At 36.9% G+C, this 24,868-nt stretch overlaps 3 protein-coding genes and 4 non-coding genes across 7 annotated transcripts; 5 read left to right on the forward strand and 2 right to left on the reverse strand.

The window, feature by feature from the left end:
- Positions 1-6,376: 6,376 nt before the first annotated feature.
- LOC147409725 (leucine-rich repeat receptor protein kinase EMS1-like) lies at positions 6,377-7,456 on the reverse strand (the record flags this gene model as incomplete). The annotated part of the gene is made up of 1 exon (XM_086432001.1): positions 6,377-7,456. A coding segment is annotated over one exon (1,029 nt), but the record flags the coding sequence as incomplete, so codon positions are not given.
- A 974-nt stretch (positions 7,457-8,430) lies between these two features.
- On the forward strand, positions 8,431-8,555 carry LOC147409726 (small nucleolar RNA SNORD14). The gene has a single exon (XR_015175696.1). It is a non-coding gene; the product is annotated as a small nucleolar RNA SNORD14 (small nucleolar RNA).
- A 286-nt stretch (positions 8,556-8,841) lies between these two features.
- Positions 8,842-8,939, forward strand: LOC147409727 (small nucleolar RNA Z103). The gene has a single exon (XR_015175701.1). It is a non-coding gene; the product is annotated as a small nucleolar RNA Z103 (small nucleolar RNA).
- A 3,766-nt stretch (positions 8,940-12,705) lies between these two features.
- On the reverse strand, positions 12,706-14,284 carry LOC147409728 (leucine-rich repeat receptor protein kinase EMS1-like). Its single transcript, XM_086431773.1, has one exon. It carries the CDS (start codon positions 14,083-14,085, stop codon positions 12,982-12,984), a length of 1,104 nt encoding a protein of 367 aa, XP_086287899.1. The 5' UTR covers positions 14,086-14,284; the 3' UTR covers positions 12,706-12,981.
- A 3,220-nt stretch (positions 14,285-17,504) lies between these two features.
- Positions 17,505-17,629, forward strand: LOC147409729 (small nucleolar RNA SNORD14). Its single transcript, XR_015175702.1, has one exon. It is a non-coding gene; the product is annotated as a small nucleolar RNA SNORD14 (small nucleolar RNA).
- Positions 17,630-17,962: 333 nt separating this feature from the next.
- Positions 17,963-18,060, forward strand: LOC147409730 (small nucleolar RNA Z103). Its single transcript, XR_015175703.1, has one exon. It is a non-coding gene; the product is annotated as a small nucleolar RNA Z103 (small nucleolar RNA).
- A 1,705-nt stretch (positions 18,061-19,765) lies between these two features.
- LOC147409731 (uncharacterized) lies at positions 19,766-23,860 on the forward strand. The gene is made up of 4 exons (XM_086432003.1): positions 19,766-19,888; positions 22,180-22,922; positions 23,356-23,473; positions 23,546-23,860. The coding sequence occupies exons 1-4, from the start codon at positions 19,766-19,768 to the stop codon at positions 23,858-23,860; spliced, it is 1,299 nt and encodes a 432-aa protein (XP_086288129.1).
- The last annotated feature ends 1,008 nt before the right edge of the window (positions 23,861-24,868 follow it).

Genomic DNA, 24,868 nt, shown 5'->3' on the forward strand with positions numbered 1-24,868 from the left:
TCAGGAGGTAAGACCAACAGCGCATACTATTACCCCGACCAAAACTGAACCTCAAAACAAAAGGAAAGAGGAAGAGAAATGGTTGTGTAGGAAGAGGGCAAGGGAGGCAACAAATCGGTGCTCATGGAATTCAAGAAGGGTCTTGACACCTCTGATGGAGAAACCCTAAGAAATATTGAAACATATAAAAAATGATCTGAACTATGTGCCACAACTCCTGAACTACCGAAGCAGACCGAGAAAGTCGTATTATGAGTATTATAAGGCGGATGACTATTCGTCCGATGATTGCTCATGTTATTCAAGATATGATAAACTAAAGAAAGCTCAAAAGGTATGTGACGGCAACAATAGAGGAGCCTAAGATATGAGATTTTCCCCATCCTACTCCGAAGGGACTACCAGAGTATGAGGAAAGAGTTCGAAGAGTCGTCAACACGATCATCAGGGAATTTGATTTCGATAAGGTGGTAGAAATCTCGCATCGTACTAAGGTCAAAAAGTCATAACACAATAGGGCGTTTATCAAGTTACAAAGGAGGCAACCATAGCTTAGGTACCCAATTCAATCGAGGGAAGTAAAGTGATAGTATTTACTCAAGAGGACTCAAAAAAGGGTAACCATCCCATACAAAGATATCCTAGTCATCACATTGGTTGTAGGGACAATTAATTTGAAGATGATCCTCATTGATGCAGGGAGTGTAGTAGATATTTTATTTCTTTCGACAACCGAGATAATGGGAGTGCTCGGAGGAATTAAGTGTACGGAGGTCAGTGTGTATAGGTTCAACGAAAACCCTTTAGCTCCAATTGAGGAGATCATCCTACCCGTAGTCGTAGGGCCTGAGGTCGTAATGACCAAGTTCATGGTAGTAGAACTAGTTTGGCGTATAATGCCATATTCGGGAGGAGGTATATACATTCAATAAAGGTTATGCTTTCAACATATCATTAAGTCGTACGTTTTTTGACCAGTGAGGGGTTTATGGAGATCAGTGGAGACCAGGTAGTAACTAGAAACTACTTTGCTATGGCAATAAAGGAGGGAAGGAAGAAAGAATACCATAATCGAATTGAAAACGTGAAAGTCGACCCATCTAAGGTTGATGATTAATAGCAACTACAGAAGGAACTGTTGGTAGAATGGGTGTTAGCGGTAGAACATATGAAGGGGTTAGTAAGAGTAGTGATAGGGATAGGATTGGTGGAGACAAAGTCAACCAAATGCTTCCTGGGTTGGTTTCAGGTGATAAGTTATGACAACATGTATTTCTCAGACTCGAAGTTTGAAAAAATCTGAGGTCTACAAAAGAAAAGATGGGGTAGAAGACAAGAGGGTAGTCTAGGAAGGTAAATAATGGCCCTCTCTTGGCTGTAGGGAGGTGGTAAGGGGATGAATAGAGGAAAGAGAAGTCAGGCATTTCCCGAGTTCCCTATTCTTCAGAATGCCTTCAAGAATGAAAGTAGAAAGATGGGTCTTGTCCCTCACAGCTGCAAATCCAACAAAAACCAACAAGGTCAAAAGTCAATAACGAAAAAGAAAAAAGCTGAGTAAGGAAAAAGGGGAAGGACATGGCTTATCGGTCCAATTAAAGTAGTGATTTTTAAGGGTCGGGGAAGATTGCCTTTGAGCTTACTCCTAATAACCCATCAACTGAACGAGGTAGAGGAACCACTCCTTATTAATTTCAGGGAGTTGGAGTAGGGTTTCCCGACCTTAAAGCTTAAGCAAATAGTAGAACCTGGGCCTCTTTCGGAGCTTGAGAAAGTCGAAACTAGGCTCAGCTACCTACCAAGTCTAGTCTTTGATCCACGATGAGTCGAGAATTCATTAGCTCCACTATGAAGATTAGGTAGTAAAAATTATCGGTCATCTAACCTGAGGCCTGGTGATAAGAATTCAAGACCTCACGGGTTAAAGGGGATAAAGGGATCCTAAGGTCAGCTCAAAAATGACCCTAGAGCACCACTATAGCGTCCTTTTCCCAAGCTTCCTCGGGGCCAAGCTTGCCACACCATTCAATAGCTAAAAATTCAGGAATACCGAATGTACCCCTAAAATCCTCCATAGTGGGCTTGGCAGGAACATCTTGCCCATTTTTCCTAAGGTCTATTCTATTGGAAAATAAGGAGAAAAATAAAAAGAAAAAAAAAGGTTATACGAGAAGGCAAAATACATGCAAAAATAAAATTTGGGAAAAAAAAGAAGAACAGACAAAGAAGGCTAAAAGGGAAACCAAAGGCTAGAAGGGAATACCTAAAGCAAAGAGAAGGTGAGAAAGAGAGATTTATTGAAGCTTTGGTTGGAAAATCAAACGAATAAGGCTTGAAAACATTGTGAAGGGAGAATTGTTGCATTACGACAAGAAAAAGAAGAAATAAAGGAAATGAAGAAGGGGAAATGAGTTTTTATAAGGAAAAAATCCTCAAGATGTGTCACCCATCCAACGGTCAGGAACACCTAGAACAAAGGGCATATGATGGGCTTTCTATGCCATCATTATGCCCCAAGAATGAAGAGATTGAACACCACATGGAAGGAACCAACCGTCTGAAAGGTCAAACGTGGGCATTAAATGCACTCTCATAATGAGGTGACAACTCATGGCTGCAGACCACTTGGGAAAGGACGTGTGGAACAATTATTTCCTGTTTGCATTAAGAATGCGCAACTAACTTAACCTGTGTCGTTTCTAAAACTCAAGTTTTGGAATTTCTAGTTCAAGGACAATAATGTACAGGTTCTCGAAAGGCCGGCATAATCCCGACCTTTCGAGAGGGGGCATTGGAAAGGGATAAATTCTCTGACCTATGGGAGAACAACACGTGTCATCCAAGGCTATAAGGATTACCTGAAAGCAAAGTTCCAACCTAGTGATTGAAATCGGTCGGATGTATGACCAAAGGAGTGGGTTTAGATCACTGTCGGGAAAATAGAGTTTCATAAGTGAGGAACGCACAAATCCTTGGATCTTCAGGATTTCAGTGCCATTTTATAAGAAGGATTCTATTTGAGGGATTACACACATTCCTAATCCCAGATAGAAGGGGATAAGGAAGGAAACATGCAAAATGGAAATTCCAACTATAAATAGAGGAGAACCTCACATCAAAGGTATGCAATTCTCTCTATATTAAACTCTGACGAAATTTCTCTGAAATTGATTTAGGCATCGAAGGCTCTGTTAAATAAGGAATAAGAAAGATCTTGAAGAGTTGCATGTCATCCGATTAAGGGAAGGAAAATCTCAAGGTGATCACAAAAAATTCCTCTACAAACATTATCTAGATTATTTTTTATTTTATCTTGTTAGTGTAACTTGTAGACAATTGGATATTATTTATTAATATGGGATTTAATTTAATAGGATTTGTCTAAATATTATTTCAATAATGGATTTGGAGGCTATATTTATTAGTAGTTTTATTTTTTTAGGTTATGTTTCTTTTTGAGTGATTTATCATGTATGCCTATTTGCAGCACTTTTATTATAAAAACTCCCTTACTTTATCAATTTTATTACTTAACAAACTTTACTTTATTAATAAGGGTAGCATGACTGTCTTAGTAAAATTTGAAATCTAACTAAGGTTTGTTGGGCCCATATGCATTATCTAATTGGTAATCCAACACTACAACCTTCTAGATTCCATAGAAAAACTTAGATTCACAAAAAAAAAAAAAAAAAAAAAACCATTTTGATCTTGATTGATGGTGTTGAAAATGGATGGCTACTGAACTCCCAAATTTAAAACTAAAATTCAACAGTGAAAATTATCTTTTTTTTCTCATTTTTTTTTCAAAGTTCTCATAATTTTGTTCTTTATAGCCCTGTGTCATCAAATCATGTTTTTAGATGCCAACAATTGATGTCATTAGACCCACTCCAACTTACGTCAATAACAAATTAACCTCATCAGTTTGAATTTTCAGATGTGGATCCCCACTCCAAGGTTTGGTGGGTAATGAACTTCTTAAATGTAGGTTCCCTTGGAGTTGTCAAAACTACAAGGGAGTTTTTATAATAAAAATGCAACAATAAGGTTTGGCAGGTAAATTTCTCTCTCTTTTTTAAGATATAAAATTTAATGGTTGATCAAAATGAAATTAGGCTTGTTTAATGAGCCCAACCCATTTAAAATTACTTAACTTAAGCTAATCCAATTTTAGAAGCTACTCTCGAGTTGATGAGCTCCAACCCAATGGTCAGGTTGAGTTGAGCTTGAGTTGAGACTTCTACAACTTTGGTTGAACCTAGATTTACCTCTAACCCGCCCAAGTTGTAGTCCTAGTGTTAGCAAGAGGCCTTAGTGGACCATTTCCATTTAGGGTATGTTTGATTGCATGGAAAGTGACTTTCCATGGAATTTGAAATCCATGGAAAAATAGTGGTGGAAAATAGGTAGGGTTGGAAAATCAAATTCCATTGTTTGATTTTACTTGGATAAAATCATGGAAAAAATATGAGAAAAAAGAAGAAGAAGAAGGAGAGGAGGAGAAAGAAGATGAGAGGAAGGGGAGAGGAAGAAGAATATGAGGAGGAAGAAGGTGGGGAGGATGTCACGGCGACAACGACGGCGACGGCGAGGTTAGTGTGATGGTCGTGGTGGTAGGGAAGAAGAAAATATGAGTGAGAAAAAATTGGGAATGAAAAATATGGGTGGATTTCACTTTCCACCACCTATATAAGTGGGAAAGTAAAATCCATGTTTTGGTGGACTTTTTGATTGGAGTGGAAAATGAATTTCCATTTCTATGTGCAATCAAACACTTGAAAATGTCATTTTCCATGAAAATTGATTTTCCACATTATTTTCCATGTGCAATCAAACATGCCCTTAGAGGAAGGCCTATGGCTAGTTTCTTATCTTAATTCACATTGAAAATATTGGCTTGGCTGACATAGGAATAATCTCATCAAGCGAGGGACCCATTTCATCCTCATGTCATTTCATGAGTATGAAATGCACGAATAGCCCTGATTAGGAAATTGGTGGTTCACGTTATAGATGTGGTCTCTTTCACCGTCATTGCCATGAATGGTGAGTGTATGCAAAGTGTAATATGATAAAGATGATGTGATAACAAGGGTATGAAAGGCTTCCGTCCCTACCCTTTTGATCAATTACCTTACACATTTCATGCATGATATTTAAGTTTAACTCGCCGAAGATGAAAGATGGTTCTTCTTTACATCTTAAGGTTTTCTAAAAATAAAACAAAGGAGAGTAAAGGGTATAAGAGAGATAGGGAGAAGTAATGCTTGATTTCATGGTTTATTAACGCCTCAATCCAACACCTTTTTTGTATCTTTACGATTTTAGTCCATAACTACAATTGTAGCCATCGAACAATTCGATGACCATTGTATCACAGCAAGATTTGTTTCCACGAGCAAGAACAAATATGCAAAGGTTTGGTTGGTTTAGATTGATTCATCAAACAAACATAAGATGGAAAACAATTTCACATATAAGAAAGAGGTCAGGATATCAAAAGATTTTTTTTTTTTTTTTTGAACTCTCTCCTAACACTAGAAGATATGATTAAGAATATATAATAACTAGAAATTTGGAGTTCAAAAATAATAATTGAAACTTCACATTCTGATTGATCGATATAACATATATGGATCTATCGGTTTTAAGCTCCATTCTATCGGATTTCAGATTTTTAGAATTTGTAGTATTTTTCTTAGATCCAATTACCAATTCGTCTTTCACTTGAAATGTCTATCCTCCTAAGGTGAATGGATCTCTAGATCGATTACTTATGTAGATTGATGCGATGAGCATACTGAATTTCTGATCAACGCATCAGATTCTCCATCTTCAAATTCTTTTCATTAGCACTGATACACAACGATTTGTTACATAACTGAGCCAACCCACATGTTCTTAACAAACTTCTCTATTGGAATAGTGTCCCCCAAACGCAATCTTATACGGGACGAGTTTAGGGATATCTAAAACTGACAATTATTTTTGCACGACCACTTGGATGTCATACATTTTAATCTTCCTTAACAAATCAACTCTATGCCTTCTAAAATAATTAAATTTCGATTTAAAGTCTCTCTTAAGATATTTTTCTCCTCAATGTGTCGAATTCTCCAACCAAACACCATATCGACTCTCAACTAACCATGACTCGTTAGTGAAGATAAAAATTGTGCCATTTAAGATCTAATGTACATCGACAACCCTAACCCAAATCACTTGCAAATTTAACAATATTATTATAATTAAAATACATAATTATACTTACAGTTTAGGTAATTGAACTTGAGCAACATACTTCAAAAAAAAAAAAAATAAATAAAAAAAAATACAGATTGTGCATTTCAAGGTTTTCCGAATCATCGATTCATCAACAATCAAATCAAGAAATCGATGAATTGCCTCAGAATTTCCATTTCTAATGTCATAATGAGTGTTGTTTCAATAATGTGACCACCTCTTGCATTGGAGGTCTCTCTTTTGAAATCTCACTTGTACACAAATGAGCAATCCTCAATAACTCCTTTACCTCGGTCTCGGGCAATCCATCTCTCGACACTACTAGATCAATCATCTCAATCTCTCGACCTTGTGCCACCATTGTCCGAGCCCACTCCTCCAATCCGACATCCTTCCCATCCTCCATCTTTGGTGGCAAATTTGGACGCTTTCCCGTTATAATTTCAATCATTAAGATCCCAAAACTATAAACATCAGCCTTAGCGGTGGCATTCGTTAAACGGCTCCAATACTCCGGTGGCATGTAACCCATCGTACCGGCCTCTTGTGTCCATACATGAGAGTTACATGCTTGCATTCGTCTAGCCCACCCGAAATCGGCAATATGTGCCTCGAATTCCGAGTCTAATAATACATTACTAGCTTTGATATCTCTATGAATTATTGGTGTCTCTAAAGTATGTAAAAACAATAACCCATCAGCCACATCTTTGATGATTTTAATCCTTACTTTCCAAGATAAATAGTTATTAAAATTAGAAGAAACGTTTTCCTGTGACGATGTGTCGTGGAGCCATTGGTCGAGACACCCTTTCTCCATAAACTCAAAGATTAAGATCCGGTCATCACCAGAAACACAGTAACCGAGAATTCTAACGAGATTTGGGTGTTGGATAGAATTCGTACCTAAAGTTTCCATCTCCGCTTCAAACTCGTGAAACCCTTGAAAGGCATCTTTACTGAGCTTTTTAATGGCGACTTTAACGCCGTTATTGAGTCGAGCTTTGTAGACCAGACCGAAGCTTCCGTCTCCAACGATTCCGTCTGCGGCAAAGTTTCTGGTGGCGACGATTAGATCTGGTATCGAGATTTGATTTAGAGATGGATCGAAAGATCTGGACTCACTGATTGTGATGGATGTGAGACTAGGGTTTCGAGTGGTTCGAGTTCGTGGTTGTGGGAGTTTTTGTGAGGGTTTTTTGCAGAAGAAAAACAACCAATTTCATGAGTAATATGTTGAACTCTATGCAAAAATTACTCGACCACAAAAACTGGTAAATTTGATAATGAAAAGAAAAAATTACTTCTAGGACCTTGGTAAAGGGATTTTTTTTCTAAATAATCCCTAAATTTTGGGCAATTTCTTAATAGTCAATTTAGTAAACTTTTCTTTTCTTAATAATTCATGAATTGTTAAATTTTAAAGTTAATTTTCTAGAAGTCTTATTTTATTAAGGATTGTAGTAAGGGTATTTATGTAATTTTGTATGAGTCCCACTTCACATGTATGTCACTTTCTCTCGCTTCTCTATCTCATCACATTTTCCATGTACTCTTCTAGAATCTCTACCTTTATTGATGAACCTCATTACCATCAATTATCTCCATTTTTTCATACAATCAACCTTAAGTCTCAATGCATTTTCGTTTTCCATCTTGAACCCTCTAAAAATCTTCTTGAAACTTCTTGAATAAGCATTTTCTCTATTCCGACCCAACCAATTTTTGGATTGAACTCCAACCCAAAGTCTGACCAATAGAGTTCGAAACAAACTCAGCCCAACCAATCTCCCACCCATCCACCCTTCCCCAAAACTGGAAAATTAAAAGGCACAGGACGTAGCCTATTTTATTCCTGGAGACCACAAATCAGATTGGGCTTACAACTTAGCTTGAAGCCCGCCCAGATACTGTTCAATGTTGACTACTAACCCGTACTAGGCCCAGCCCAGATTGGTGAGGATGTTACGGTACTCTTCGAGATGGTTCCATAACTTTAAACCCTAAATCTTTTTTTTTTTGGGAAGGTTTTAAACCCTAAATTTTCATTTGTCTTATAAATACCCCCCATGTTCCTCTTTGTCATTCATCTGTCGACTGCGCCGCCTCTTTCTCTCTTATTAGTTTCTAGTTTTTTATTTTTTTATTATAGATTTTGTGGGTATTTTATTGGTTGAGTAGAATTTCTGTTGATGATGACAAATCCAAAGGCTTGTTTCTCAAAACATTCGCAGTGGCCGCCTAAGAGCTTTCGCCTTCGCCAGGCTTGAGAGCTTATGCTGCTCTTTTTCCTTCCTTGGATGTCTGAAACTCTTTACTTCTTCTCTTTTTTTTTTTTTTTTTTTTCTGTATTTATGTTTATTTTTTATTTAATTCTCTCTCTGTTTTTCAATCTGATGGAATCATCCTCAAAATCTAGGGTCAAAATGATTGAAATATCTTCATTTTCAACCTCATTAAAAAAACCCTTGATTTTTCCCCAAAATAAACTCTTCTTCAATCTCTACTGTACAAAAAAATATTGAGTTTTTTAGATCCAATTTTCATCAAAATCTATCGATTACCTAAAAATTACATATTTTTATTTATTTGTAAAAGGTGGAAGTGATGATCCTTTCCCCACATGATCGACTCGGATTATATTGAGCTATTTTAATTCTCTTTCGGAGAATTACCAAGCCAGGACTCTGATCCATCATTTTAAAAATCAATATTTAATAATTTTTTATTTATGTTTTTCTATAATTTATATTATTAATATTTAAAATAATAAATGGATTTATTTTTATTTGGGACTTGTCTGCCCCCTATGGAGATGTTAAGATCCATACCTAAAGTTGCATTGTAGGCACTTTTGTCGATGTTAGTCCAATTTTATCAAGTGAATTTATTTTATTTAGAGCATCTCCGATGGACTAGGCCGTGGACATGTTAACGTTAAGAAGGTCAACAAATTTGATCCAACCCACAAGTTGTTTACTCTGGTTAGAAGTTTGAATAGTTACGTCAGTTTGTTAATTTATTAATTTTGAAAATAATAGTAATTTTAAGGCAGTTGCAACAACTTGAACTATTTTGCAACGTTAAGTCATTGACTACATCGTAACTATTCTATGAAGAAATGGGAGTTTTACGAATTTACAAGTCAACTGAAAAGGATTCAGTAGAGTTATGATCGTGTTCTAACAGAGATAACAGACGCGAAGAGAAATGTCCATGGCAGTTTAAGCTGAACTATAGACACTGTAGATGCTAATTTTTGTTCTACCTCAAGAAGCTCTTCCTTCCTAGCGTAGCTCGGCTGGACTTGCAAATGAGCCCACTCCGACGATCAAGTTAGAGATTATATATATTTTTTTTTTGTAAACCTTATCCTATTTTTTTAGAGAAAAGAAGAAAGAACCCCCTCTTCATCCATGGTCCTCTTCCCTTTATAGGAATTTCAACGATCATTTTCTGTGCCATCCCTTGAGGTGACTCAGAGTAGTTTACTTATTCTCTAGTGTGTCAATTGCAAGGGTAGTTGCAACTGCCCTGATAATCCTAGAGCAATTAGAACTGATCTGACATGATATGGGTTGTTTTAGCTGTTAATCAATGATACATCTGTCAGATCCGTCTTATCGACCTATACTATCCCTTGATATCTGCGAAACACTTCATCCGAACTACTTGATGGGTGATGATGGCGCGCTCGAGCTAAGTATCCGTGTGTCTGAGGATTTCCAACCACGGTACCTATCAAGCCTTGTATCCGAGCTTCAAATCTATCCTTTCGAGTATCGATCGAGCTATGTGTCTATTCATCCGAGAATTTCCCTCCACAATACCCCCTCTTGAGGGTTCGGGCACATTGCTCGGGTCCTCGAGAAATTATTTTCTAAAACATGAAAAATAGACATGTGTCATCCAAGGTTATAAGGATTACTTGAAAGTAAAGTTCCGACCTAGTGATTGAAATCGCTCGGATGTATGATCAAGCGAGTGGGTTTAGATCACTGTCGGGAAAATAGAATTTCATAAGTGAGGAGCGCACGAATCCTTGGATCTTCAAGATTTTAGTGCCATTTTATAAGAATGATTCTATTTGAGGGATTACACACATTCCTAATCCCAAGATAGAAGGGGATAAGGAAGGAAACGTCCAAAATGGAAATTCCAACTATAAATAAAGGAGAACCTCACATCAAAGGTATGCAATTCTCTTTATATTAAACTTTGATGAAATTTCTCTGAAATTGACTTAGGCATCGGAGGTTCTGTTAAATAGGGAATAAAAAAGATCTCGAAGAATTGCATGTCATCCAATTAAGGGAAGGAAAAAAAAAATCATTTTAATCTTGATTGATGGTGTTGAAAATAGATAGCTATTGAGCTACCAAATTTAAAATTAAAATTTAACAGTAAAAATTAACTTTTTTTTTCCCATTTTTTTTCAAAGTTCTCATAATTTTGTTCTTTATAATCCTGTGTCATCAGATCATGTTTTTAGATGCTAGCAATTGATGTCGTTAGACCCACTCCAACTTACGTCAAGTAACAAGTTAACCTCATCAATTTGAATTTTTAGACGTGGATCCCCACTTTGCTATTGAACTACCAAATTTAAAATAAAAATTTAACAGTAAAAATTAACTTTTTTTCCCATTTTTTTTTCAAAGTTCTCATAATTTTGTTCTTTATAATCCTGTGTCATCAGATCATGTTTTTAGATGCCAGCAATTGATGTCGTTAGACCCACTCCAACTTACGTCAAGTAACAAGTTAACCTCATCAATTTGAATTTTCAGACGTGGATCCCCACTTTAAGGTTTGGTGGGTAATGAACTTCTTAAATGTAGGCAAGGGAGTTTTTATAATAAAAATGCAACAATAAGGTTTGTCATGTAAATTTCTCTCTTTTTTAAGATATAAAATTTAATGGTTGATCAAAATGAAATTAGGCTTGTTTAATAAGTCCAACCTATCTAAAATTAATCTAATTTTAGAAGCTACTCTCGAGTTGATGAGCTCTAGCCCAATGGTCAGGTTGAGTTGAGCTTGGGTTGAGACTTCTACAACTTTGATTGAACCTAGATTTACCTCTAACCCGCCCAAGTTGTAGCCCTAGTGTTGGCAAGAGGCCTTAGTGGACCATTTCCATTAAGAGGAAAGCCTATGACTAGTTTCTTGTCTTGATTCACATTGAAAGTGTTGGCTTGGCTGACATAGGAATAATCTCATCAAGAGAGGGACCCATTTCATCGTTGTGTCATTTCATGAGTATGAAATGCACGAATAGCTCCGACTAGGAAATTGGTGGTTCATGCTATAGATGTGGTCTCTTTCATCATCATTGCCATGAATGGTGAGTACGCAAAGTGTGTAATATGATAAAGATGATGAGATAACAAGGGTATGAAAGGCTTCCGTCCCTACCCTTTTGATCAATTACCTTACACATTTAATGCATGATATTTAAGTTTAACTCACCGAAGATGAAAGATGGTTCTTCTTTACATCTTAAGGTTGTCTAAAAATAAAACAATGGAAAGTAAAGGGTAGAAGAGAGATAGGGGGAAGTAATGGTTGATTTCATGGTTTATTGACGCCTCAATCCAACACCTTTTTTTGTATCTTTACGATTTTAGTCCATAACTGCAATTGTAACCACCGAACAATTCGATGACCATTGTATCACAGCAAGATTTGTTTCCACGAGCAAGAACAAATATGCAAAGGTTTGGTTGGTTTAGATTTATTCATCAAACAAACATAAGATGGAAAACAATTTCACATATAAGAAAGAGGTTAGGAACTGTCTCCTAACACTAGAAGATATGATTAAGAATATATAATAATTAGAAATTTGGAGTTCAAAAATAAGAATTGAAACTTCACATTCTGATTGATCGATATAACATATATGGATCTATCGGTTTTAAGCTCCATTCTATCGGATTTCAGATTTTTTGAATTTGGAGTATTTTTCTAAGATCCAATTACCAATTCGTCTTTCACTTGAAATGTCTATCCTCCTAAGGTGAATGGATCTCTAGATCGATTACTTACCTAGATTGATGCGATGAGCATACTGAATTTCTGATCATCGCATCAGATTCTCCATCTTCAAATTCTTTTCATTAGCACTGATACACAACAATTTGTTACAGAACTGAGCCAACCCACATGTTCTTAACAAACTTCTCTATTGGAATGGTGTTCCCCAGACGCGATCTTATATGAGACGAGTTTAGGGATATCTAAAACTGACAATTATTTTTACACAACCACTTGAATGCCATACATTTTAATCTTCCTTAACAAATCAACTCAATGCCTTCTAAAATAATTAAATTTCGATTTAAAGTCTCTCTTAAGATATTTTTCTACTCATATGTCGAATTCTCCAACCAAACACCATACCGCATTTACATCTAGAAGAATTCAACTCTCAACTAACCATGACTCGTTAGTGAAGATAAAAATTGTGCCATTTAAGATCTAATGTTCATCGACAACCCTAACCCAAATCACTTACAAATTTAACAATATTATTATAATTAAAATACATAATTATACTTACATTTTAGGTAATTGAACTCGAACAACATACTTCAAAAACAAAAACAAAAAACAAAAAAGCAAAAAAAATACAGATTGTGCATTTCAAGGTTTTCCGAATCATCAATTCATCAATCATCATCAACAATCAAATCAAGAAATCGATGAATTGCCTCAGAATTTCCATTTCTAATGTCATAATGAGAGTTGTTTCAATAATGTGACCACCTCTTGCATTGGAGGTCTCTCTTTTGAAAGCTCACTTGTACACAAATGAGCAATCCTAAATAACTCCTTTACCTCGGTCTCGAGCAATCCATCTCTCGACACTACCGGATCAATCATCTCAATTTCTCGACCTTGTGCCACCATTGTCCGAGCCCACTCCTCCAATCCAACATCCTTCCCATCCTCCATCTTTGTTGGCAAATTTGGACGCTTTCCCGTCGCAATTTCAATCATTAAGATCCCAAAACTATAAACATCAGCCTTAGCGGTGGCATTCGTTAAACCACTCCTATACTCCGGTGGCATGTAACCCATCGTACCGGCCACTTGTGTCGATACATGAGAGTTACATGCTTGCATTCGTCTAGCCAATCCGAAATCGGCAATATGTGCCTTCAATTCCGAGTCTAATAATACATTACTAGCTTTGATATCTCTATGAATTATTGGTGTCTCCAAAGTATGTAAAAACAATAACCCATCAGCCACACCTTTGATGATTTTAATCCTTATTTTCCAAGATAAATAGTTATTAAAATTAGAAGAAACGTTTTCCTTTGACGACGTTTCGTGGAGCCATTGGTCGAGACTCCCTTTCTCCATAAACTCATAGATTAAGATCCGGTCATCACCAGAAACACAATAACCGAGAATTCTAACGAGATTTGGGTGTCGGATAGAATTCGTACCTAAAGTTTCCATCTCAGCTTCAAACTCGCGAAACCCTTGAAAGGCATCTTTACTAAGCTTTTTAACGGCGACTTTAACGCCGTTATTGAGTCGAGCTTTGTAGACCAGACCGAAGCTTCCGTCTCCAACGATTCTGTCTGCGGAAAAGTTTCTGGTGGCGACGATTAGATCTGGCATCGAGATTTGATTCAGAGATGGATCGAAAGATCTGGACTCACTGATTGTGATGGATGTGAAACTAGGGTTTCGAGTGGTTCGAGTTCGTGTTTGTCGGAGTTTTTGTGGGGGTTTTTTGCAGAAGAAACACAACGCGGCGAATAATAGGGTTATGAAGACGAAGCTCACAGAGGCTGCAATTGCAGCCTTATTCGTTATATCCATAATGAACGGATGAGATCGATTCGCACAGAAGAGATGAGAATGAGGATTAGGGTTTTGGTTTGAAGAAAGGGGGATAGAACATATTCTGAGTTTTGATTGAATGTAGAAGAAAGAGCAGAATAAGAGCTGCCATTAACGTTCTTTGCAGAAAGTCTTGGTGCGAGTCAAAGCGATTTTGATATTGTGCTACAAGGAGTTTGATAATAAGTTATTATCTGTTGAATTTTGTGATAGAAAATGGTTTAGCGGACCGTAATGTTTGGTATATGCTGCCACGTGGTGGAAAGTTGAACTGGAGTTTCTGATTTTCGTACAACGTAACGTACGATAAAATTTCAGGCTTGTAGGTCCCGTTCAACACGTTTTCTTTGTGTACTCGTTCGAAGTTCGACTCAGTGAAAATTTGGGGAAACTTACTTATTAGGTTTCTCGTTAAATGCCCCTCACCTTATCAAAGGATATAGGGAAAATTATTTAATAGACCCCCTAAGAGGAATTTATTTCTAAATAATCCCTAACTTTGGAACGGTAGTTAGTTAATCCATTTAATGATCCTCAATCTCATCTGTCCTTACAATATTTTTGGAGTTCCTAGACCATGTTTTTTTTTTTTCTTAACATCTTGTTCACGTTCAAGTTTTGAATATCAAATGAAGAATGATACACTTCTAATTTTAAATATTTAGGTGTATTTTTTAAAAAAAAAAATTTATAATAAAAAGTGTTGTACATAATTTTTTTATTTTAGTATCCATTTCACAATTATAATATATGTATTTTGAGAGAAGATCCATCCAATGTCGCAGCAAAAAAAAAAAAAAAAATCTTCTTAACATTTACAATGTTAAGATCTCCACTTTTTATTATAAAGTTCAACATTTTACTAAGAAAAATTAGTTAAAAAGTCCTAATAAAGGGATTTATTTCTAAATAGTTCTTAAGTTTTGTATGTTTGTTTGATAGGATATTTATTAACTTTTTTATTTCTTAATGATCCCTTATTATTGACGAACTCACTGTTTTTTTATTTATTGTCGAGTTCACTACTTTTTATTTATTGTCGAACTCTACGCTTTTTTATTTAGTGTTAAGTGCATATTTTTTGTTGTCGAACTCACCACTATTTACTATCGACATTGGTAAAATCCATCCATTTTCAAAATTTTAAGTTTTTTCGACAAAAATACATGGAAAGATTGACTAAATACTTGAGATAACGATTTGTTTAGATGATTTTAATCCAAATGAACCATTTTTGATTGATTTTTATAAAAAAACTAAGAAAAAAATAATAATAAAAATCCTTTGAAAATGATTTCTTCATTCTTAAATCATCTCCGATGGAATGAAGTCTCTGAAACTCAAATAAGATGTCAAAAATTCATTTATTTTACGAAAATGATAAGTTCAAGCAATTAAGGGATTCAATCGTTGGAAATGTGGGAGATGAGATCCATGGCCTATTAAGAAAAGAAAAGATTACTAAATTGACTACTAAGAAATTATCCAAAACTTAGGAATTATTTAGAAAAAAATCCCTTCACCATAATCCTTTTAAGTAATTTTTTCTTTTCATTATCAAATTTACCAGCTTTTGTGGTCAAGTAATTTTTGCATGGAGTTCAACATTTTTTCAAGTATCAAATTCAACCCTTTTTATCGTCAAGCTCAACCAAATCCAACGACAATTTCAGATTAAAACATTCTTCAACCACAAGATTTTCAAATCCTTGAAACAGAAGCTTAAAGAAAGTCTAGGAAATAATTAGTCAAATTTCAATTCTTCAAAGTCATGATCAGAACTCTTTTCCTTTCAGACCCAAATCAACTTTATACGGCTCTGGCTTCACACCACTCTACAAACTTCAGTTGATGAAGAAATATAACATCTCATTAGGAATATTCTTAAACATGAACCTGATACATCTATGTTTTACAGCTCGTTGAGCTGACCAAAACTCAATTTAGTTGACTCGACTTGACTCAACTTAACTCAATAACTTCAAGTTGTACTCCTCGATTAGGTCTTTCCACTAGTTTTAAGTTGACCTGTTCTTCCTATTTCCTCTTCACACCCATAGAATGGCTCAATAGGTTCCTCAATTAAGAAATACTTCTCTAACTAACAAAAAATTAACAACAAAAGGTCTAGTTTTGAGATTTTGCTGAATACTTAACGTGCCCCTTGGTTTTCAAATAAATGACTTACCCCTAGACCACGGTCAATGTTAGAAACTAATATAAAAATGACCAAATACTCTTATCTTCAACTTCTTGCCAAAAATTCTCCCTAAAGAACCTTGGAAATTCATTGTCCCTTGAATTTACCCTTGAGAGGGGGCTATAAATGGGCCCATTCTCAGGTCTGAAAGCGAGAAAAAAAATAAAAAATGAGAGCCCAAGTTTTTCTCAAAAGATTTCTTTTAGGCCCAAGAGGACACTACAAAATTCTCACCACTCTTTTGACAAATGCCCAGAATTAAAATTCCTTCATTTAAGGGGTGCCAATAAAATCCATTAGCCCACTAACCTGGCCGCCCCGCCCGAATAAATAAGGGTTAGGGCTTTAATCTTGAGCCCAAAAAGGCAGGGCCGGACTCAAAAGTTTTTTACCCTGCCCAACCCGCTAGCATAACTAGTGGGTGAGATGAGGAAAATTTTCATGTATTACAAACACTAGGAGTTATGCTTGATTTTTTTTTTTGATAATTACTTTTAAGAGTTTCACATAGATACTCTAATTTTACATCACATCCCTGATGTGAAAGTGTGTAGGAATCATAGATGCTTTTCATTGAGATACGAGTCAAAAAGCATTTATGTTTCCTACACACTTTCACGACAAGATGTGAGATATGAGGTACAATCTTGAGGTCACTCCAACACAACTCATATAAATTCTCAAAAATCCATCGATGGGATTATCCAATTTTGTGGGTTCAAATTCCGACCCAACCAATTTTTGGATTGGACTCCAACCCAAAGTCTGACCAATAGAATCCGAAACAAACCCAGCCCAACCAATCTCCCTCCCACCCTTGCCCAAAACTGGAAAATTAAAAGGCTCATGTGGAAGCCCGTTTTATTCCTGGAGACCACAAATCAGATTGGGCTTACAACTTAGCTTGAAGTCCGTCCAGATACTGTTCAATATTGACTACTAACCCGTACTAGGCCCAGCCCAGATTGGCGAGGATGTTACGGAACTCTTCGAGATGATTCCATAACTTTAAACCCTAAATCTTTTTTTTTTTGGGAAGGTTTTAAACCTAAATTTTCATTTGTCCTATAAATACCCCCATCTTCCTCCTTGTTATTCATCTCTTGACTGTCCCGCCTCTTTCTCTCTTATTAGTTTCTAGTTTTTTTATTTATTTTTTTAAGATTTTGTGGATATTTTATTGGTTGAGTAGAATTTCTGTTGATGATGACAAATCCAAAGGCTTGTTTCTCAAAACATTCGCAGTGGCCGCCTAAGAGCTTTCGCCTTCGCCAGGCTTGAGAGCTTATGCTGCTCTTTTTCCTTCCTTGGATGTCTGAAACTCTTTCCTTCCTTCTCTTTTTTTTGTTTTTTTTTTGTTTTTCTTTCTGAATATATGTTTTTTTTTTATTTAATTCTCTATGTTTTTCAATCTGATGGAATCATCCTCAAAATCTAGGGTCAAAATGATTGAAATATGTTCATTTTCAACCTCATTAAAAAAACTCTTGGTTTTTCCCCAAAATAAACCCTTCTTCAATATCTACTGTACAAAAATCAAGATTCAAAGTTATTCGGCTTTTAAACCCTAAAAGGATTTGAGTCTTTTAGATCCAATTTTCATCAAAATCTATCGATTACCTAAAAATTACATATTTATTTATTTATTTGTAAAAGGTGGAAGTGATGATCCTTTCCCCACATGATCGTCTCTGATTATATTGAGCTATTTTAATTCTCTTTCGGAGAATTACCAAGCCAGGACTCTGATCCATCCTTTCAAAAATCAATATTTAATAATGTTTTATTTATGTTTTTCTATAATTTATATTATTAATATTTAAAATAATAAATGGATTTATTTTTATTTGAGACTTGTCTGCCCCTTGCAGCATCTCCAATGGAGATGTTAAGATCCATACCTAAAGTTGCATGTAGGCACTTTTATCGATGTTAGTCTAATTTTAACAAGTGAATTTATTTACAGCGTCCATAATGGACAAGGTGGTGGACGGTAGAAGGTAAACAAATGTGCTCCAACCCACAAATTTGAATAGTTACGCCAGTTTGTTAATGTATAAATTTTGAAAATAATAGTAATTTTTATGCAGTTGCAACAACTTGAACTATTTTGCAACGGTAGTCATTGACTACATCGTAACTATTCTATGAAGAAATGGGAGTTTTACGAATTTACAAGTTAAACTGAAAAGGATTTGGTAGAGTTATGATCGTGTCCTAATAGAAATAACAGGTGCGAAGAGAATGTCCATGGCTGTTTAAGCTTAACTAAAGATGCGAATCCAGTTAGGGGCATAAGATAGATTTGAAGCTCTTTCGGCCAAAAAGATTACAGATTTTAAAGAGGACAGAAAGTGTTAGATGAAAGTTCCTTGAAAGGGTTGAGAGCTTTTAATGGAAAAGACGATAGGAGAGCTAAGCATCCAGACCTAGAGGGGCTGGGAGAAGGGTGGAGAAGACTTTGACATATATACCTAATGGGAACAGAAGTGAAACCTTCTGCTAAAAACATGGACAAGCTTTGATGGCATAAGCTTGCAACCTTGTTGTAGCGGAGGTAGAAGAGGGCTAGTTTGAGGAAGAGGCTACCTTGGAGGTAGAGGAAGATACATTGGAGGAAGAGATGGAAGCAACTCCCTGGGTAGTCTTATGGACATGTCAGAAAGAAGGAACTTGTTGAACACCGAAGAGTTTTCTACCTTAGTAAGCAACCCCAAGAGGATACTGGGAGTTTCAAGTTCCAGGTGCTATATTATAGATATTGAGGAGAGGATCTTCTTGAAAGAGGGAATGCCCACATAACCGAAGGAAAAGATAAGGAAGCCTAGGAGGAGAAAGGAATTCAAATCAAAGAGGAATCCAACAAATCATTAGGAACTTATGTGGAAGAACCAAGAGCTCGGCCAGTAGATACCACTGCACAAACCACGACAATGATAACCCTATATAAGACTAGGAAGGGGAGGGACCACCATTAAGAACTAATGCTAACAGGTCTAGGTAGCTATGATGGGCTCTACCAAAGCTTTTGATATAGGATTTAGCAAATTAACATTCCACCCTCAAGTTCTAGAAGGGAATAAGAGTCATTACCTGCCCAAAGGAGATGATGAGGAAGGGAGAAGAAGAATGGAAATGGACCTTAGTGGGACACTTTCTCGGACACAATTTCTCATAAGCTATAGTTAAGAATGTTATGGAGACCTAATGGCAGTCAACAAGTTGTATTTTTTTAAGATTGGAGATGTAGAGGACAGAAGAAGAGCCTTGCAAGAGGCCCCCCCTTAGTATGTTGCCAACAGGCTGATGGTGCTCAAGGAATGGAGAGTCAAGATTGAATTAGAAAAATTCGAATCAGTTATTATCCCAATTTGGATAAAGTTACATGACCTCCATAACCAGTTTTGGAACCTAGACACCTTAGGCTAAATTACCAGTTCTATTAGGAAACCTCTTTTCATGGACAACGCCACAGAGGGTCTCCTTCGTATGTCTTATGCGAGAGTCTGTGTTGAGATAGAAGCATCCAGGGACCTCCCAAACAGGATCTTTGTTGAGGTTAAAGATGAAGCTCTGGCACAAGTCTATCCAATATGATTGGGTGCCTCTTAAATGTTCTAAATGCGGCACATTCAAACACCCAAAAGGCAATTACTTCATAGAATGCAACAAGACAATTGCAAATGACAGTAACCTAGATCATAGAAAGGACTAATAAAGAAAGGGAGGGAAATCGGAGGAAAGGGATAGAATAGGCTATAGTTACCCACAAAAATAATATAAGAAGCACCCAGCAAGAGAAGACTTACATAAGGAACTATCGGTAAGGGAAAATTACTAATGACACAATAAGACATCATCGAAAGAAACACAAGACATGTACTGACGGAATGAACTATAACCAAAAAGGCATGGAATGGGAAAATTCGAATAGTGAAGAAATAGTTGGCAATGAGAGAAGAGAAACTAGCACTAGGTATCTTAAGCTTGAGGAAAAGATAAATAATAGTCAGTTGAAGAAGACAAGTCCAGTCCCCAACCAAGATCCCCACCCCACTTAATAATAGATTCCAAATTTTATCGGAGGTAGACAATAGAAGTGTGGAGATTTAGAAATGGGTGAACAAAGACTTAAATAATCTAAAGATTGATGAGTTGGCAATGAAACCTAGAAACAAATTACCCACACTTCAGAATATCAAGGAAGCTATGAGACTTACGTAATAACAAAATAGAGAAGAAAATGACCATGAGGAGGAGAAAGAAGAGAGGGAGCGGGACCCAACAGTTGATCAATGAACGGTGCAACTTGGAACATCAAAGGGTTGGATGACTCCCTTAAACAACAGGAGATTAACAGATGCATTAAGAAGAATAACATAAACATTATGGGGATTATGGAAACTAGAGTTAGAGAAATCAACAAGAGTTGCATTGCTAGAGCAGTCTGGCCCAAATGAAAGATGGAGGAGAATTATAGTTGTGTTCTTAAGGGCATAATTTGGGTGGGGTGGGACAGCAACAAAGTGAACTTAAACCTAGTTTTCAAGTCAGATCAGATGATTTCTCTTCAGGAGAAAGTGGAAAAAGGAGTCCCATTCATGTTAACTTTTATCTATGGGTCAAATGACAGACAAGAAAGGAAGAGGTTATGGAAAAAGTTGGAGTGTATGGTTGCCTACATCGACATCCCATGGCTTGTGATGGGGGATTGCAACACAATAACATCTGCTAGGAAAAACAATTAGAGGCAAAAGAGTTACAAATGCTGATGTTAAAGATTTTGTGAAATGCCTACAAAACACCAACCTAATGGACCTAAAAAGCAAGGGATGCCACCTAACCTAGTGCAACAAACAAGATGACAAAAGAATACTATCGAAGCTGGATAGGGTGTTAACCAACATAAAGTGGATCGAATCCTTCAACAACTCCGAAGTTGAATTTCATCCCTCAAGAATATCTGACCACATCCCAATGTCTATTAGACTGGGCAATGACAACAACAAACTAAAGCCTTTCAAATTCTTTAACTTTTGGACTGAAGATGAGAAGTTCCAGGAAGTTGTTAAAGCCAGTTAAGAAAAGCCCATGAAAGGCAACTCGATGTATAAAGTTGTGTTGAAACTCAAGAAGTTGGAGATAGTCCTTAAAGCTAGAGTTCTCAACAATTTAGCAAGGATAAGATCACAGAGATCACCTATAAGCAGCTGGAAAGAATCCAGCAAGCCATCCAAGAACAGCCCCTTAACAAGGAGCTTGCTAATGAGGAGATGAGCCTTGCCTATCGATATCAGGAGGTGGCCAAGAGAGAGGAAGCATGCATCTGACATAAATCTAGTATCAATTGGCTTAAACTTGGATATTTGAACACCTCATTCTTCCACAAATCACTGCTAGCTAGAAGAACTCGCAACATGATCTCTTCAATCCAAGACAACAATAGTACTTGGCTCGACAAGGAAGAAGAATTGGAACAAGAAATCCTTAACTACTACAACAAACTCTACGGAACCTACTATCCCATTGAGATTCACGACCAGGATATCCATCTCAAAGAGCTAGATGCCTCTGTAGCCAACATGCTTACACTACCTGTTGAAGAAAATGAAATCAAAATAAGCCACTTTCTCCATGGATGGAGATAAGGCTCCTGGCCCTGATGGGTTTACTGCATACTTCTATCAAAATTCTTGAAACTTAATCAACAAAGACATAGGCAATGCCATTCAATTCTACATTTAGAGGGGGAAGGTGGTCAAAGAAATCAATGCCACTGTCATTGTCCTAGTGCCCAAAATTGATAGGCCTACATCTGCTGATGAGTTCAGACCAATAGCTTGCTGCAATGTCCTCCATAAAATTGTGAACAGAATCAAAGGCATCCTCAACGTCCTGATCAGCCCTTACCAATCAACCTTCATCAAAGGGAGATCGATCAGAGATACTATCATGCTATATCCCATGAGCTTGTCAGGAATTTCCATAAAGACAGAGGAGAACCCAAGTGTATTGCTAAAATTGACCTGAGGAAAGCCTATGACTCAGTTTCTTGGGATGTAATCATTTATTGCTTGGAGAAAATGCAATTTCCTGAGAACTTCATTGCATGGTTTTGGGACTGCCTATCCTCCCCCATGTACTCTATTTCAATCAATGATAGCTTCAAAGGTTACTTCCTTAGGAGAAGAGGGATTCGCCAAAGAGATCCACTATCCCCTTACATATTCATTATAGTGATGGAGCTCATTTCTGTCAGACTGATGGACCTTGCTAACAAGGGGAAACTCAAGCTAATGACAAGATGCAAGGAATCCAAGATCAATCACCTTATATTTGCAGACGACCTAATTATCTTCTTCAAAGGCAACCTGTCATCGGTCGAATCTGTGAGTGTGGCTTTGACTTGGTTTGGCAGAACTTCTGGGCTCAAAATGAATGTAAACAAGAGCAATGTGTATTACTTCGATATCAAGAACAAGGAAAAAATGAAGATAACCATAGAGCTTCATATAGTTGAAGCATATCTCCTTATCAGATACCTTGGAATCCCTCTTATTTTAACAAGGCTAAAGCTATTTGACTACCAAGCTTTACTAAAATCAATACTTGGAAGGCAAGATTTTTGTCGTTAGTTGGCCGAATTGAACTGATCAAGTCTGTACTTAGCAACATGCAAGTATTCTGGACTAGTGTACTCATATTGCCGAAGAAAGCTTTAAAAAAGATAGATAAACTTTGTTCCAGATTCCTATGGGCAAAGCTTGTCATGAGAAACAAAATGCATTGCATTAGCTAGAAGAGGGTAGCAAGGGACAAGAGGGAAGGAGGACTAGGCTTCCATGATCTAACTCTTCAAAATAAAGCTGCCATAACTAGGCAGATCTAGGATATTGCATCAAACAAGGAAAGCCTATGGGTTAATTGGATTCAAAGAAACATGATTAAGGGAAAGCACTTCTGGACCATTCCCCCTCCCACTGAAGTTTCGTGGATGTGGAGGAAGTGCTTCAAAGTAGGGAAGCTTTTCAAAATCTGATTTGGTGCAGAATAGGAAATGGCAACAAGACCTACACATGGCATGATCCTTGGAACGCCGTAGGGATTCTAAAACACAATAGGCAACAAGAAGCCAACATAGACCTAAGGCTTCACAGGGAAGCAAAAGTGAGTTCACTGATTTGCCAAGACTCATGGATCCTCCTTATGCATTTATTTGCCACCTTGGGGCCCATATAGGACAACATTCGAACCTTGCAACTGGATGGCACTGAAGAGGACAAAGTGATATGGAAACCAGATCCGAAAGGTGTCTTCACATTGAAATCTGCTTACAAAACCTTGCAACAACCCAACCCACAAGTCATCTGGCACAAACTAGTTTGGTTCCCTAACAACATCAAGAGACATAGTGCTACCTCATGGCTTGGACTGAACAAGGGGCTTAAAACTCATGAAAAACTAATGGTCATGAGAATTACCCAACACTCAAACTGTTGTTTTTGCAGGAATGACCCTGAAAACGAAAGCCACATATTCCTTGGGTACGATTAAGCCTTCGGGTTGTGGCAGAGATTATTAAGGAGAAACAACATCAACCACCTAAACATAGACTGAGACTCTGAGGTAGAATGGCTGAGTAACCACATCAAGGGGAACTCCCTAAGCTCCCTCATTAAAAAGCTTGCCTTTAACGCATTCATACATCACATATGGTTGGAAAGATGCAGAAGAATCTATAAGAATAGCTTCCTCCCCTCAAATCTGTTGGAAAACTTCATCGTTAGAGATGTCATATTTAGAACCAAAAGCATGGGCACAGCCACTGAAGACAACACTACGAATAGAAAGTTTATGAACTCTTGGAACATCATCACCAAATTCGAGGTAAAGAACACCGTGAGATGCAAATGGATTAAGCCTCTTCAGGGCGAATGTGCATTCAACATTAAAAGCTCCTTTAGAGGTAATGTGGGGAGAGAATGAGCTATAATTAGAGATGGCCAAGGAAGAACAATAGGAGCCTTGGTAGAAACCACCCATGGGGAATAAGTTCTGTTCTATGAGCTTCAAGCGATCCTAAAAGGTTTGGACATGGCAGATACCTTTCACATTAGATCCTTGAATGTCAGAGTAGACTCAAAAATAGCTATCAACTGCATCAATGGCATCAACAAGACCCCTTGGAAAGAAAAGAGATTGGTTAAAGCCATCAAAGTTGAAGCCTCGTTATTATAAAAGATTGACTTCTCTTTCTATTTAGAGAGACAAATCAAGCAGTGGATTTCCTAGCTAATTACCTTACTACCCCTGATAGAATTAGGTTGGATCCTCTAAGCCTCCCTAGTAATCTCAAGAACATCATATGAAAAGATGCCTACGGGCACGTTTATGAAAGAATGTAAAGGCCTTCTTTTTTCTGGTTGGGGGTTTGCCTAACCCCCCCTTAATTTTCAAAATAAATAATAATAGTCGATAATGATTATTTAATAGTTTAAAATTAAGATAAAAAAAATCAACAATTATAACATGTGTACAAAGGTGGTTAACATGTTTACACAC

This window comes from Akebia trifoliata, chromosome 2 (genome assembly GCF_017979445.1).
Source record: "Akebia trifoliata isolate Shusen 1 chromosome 2, ASM1797944v1, whole genome shotgun sequence".
NCBI lineage: Eukaryota > Viridiplantae > Streptophyta > Magnoliopsida > Ranunculales > Lardizabalaceae > Akebia > Akebia trifoliata.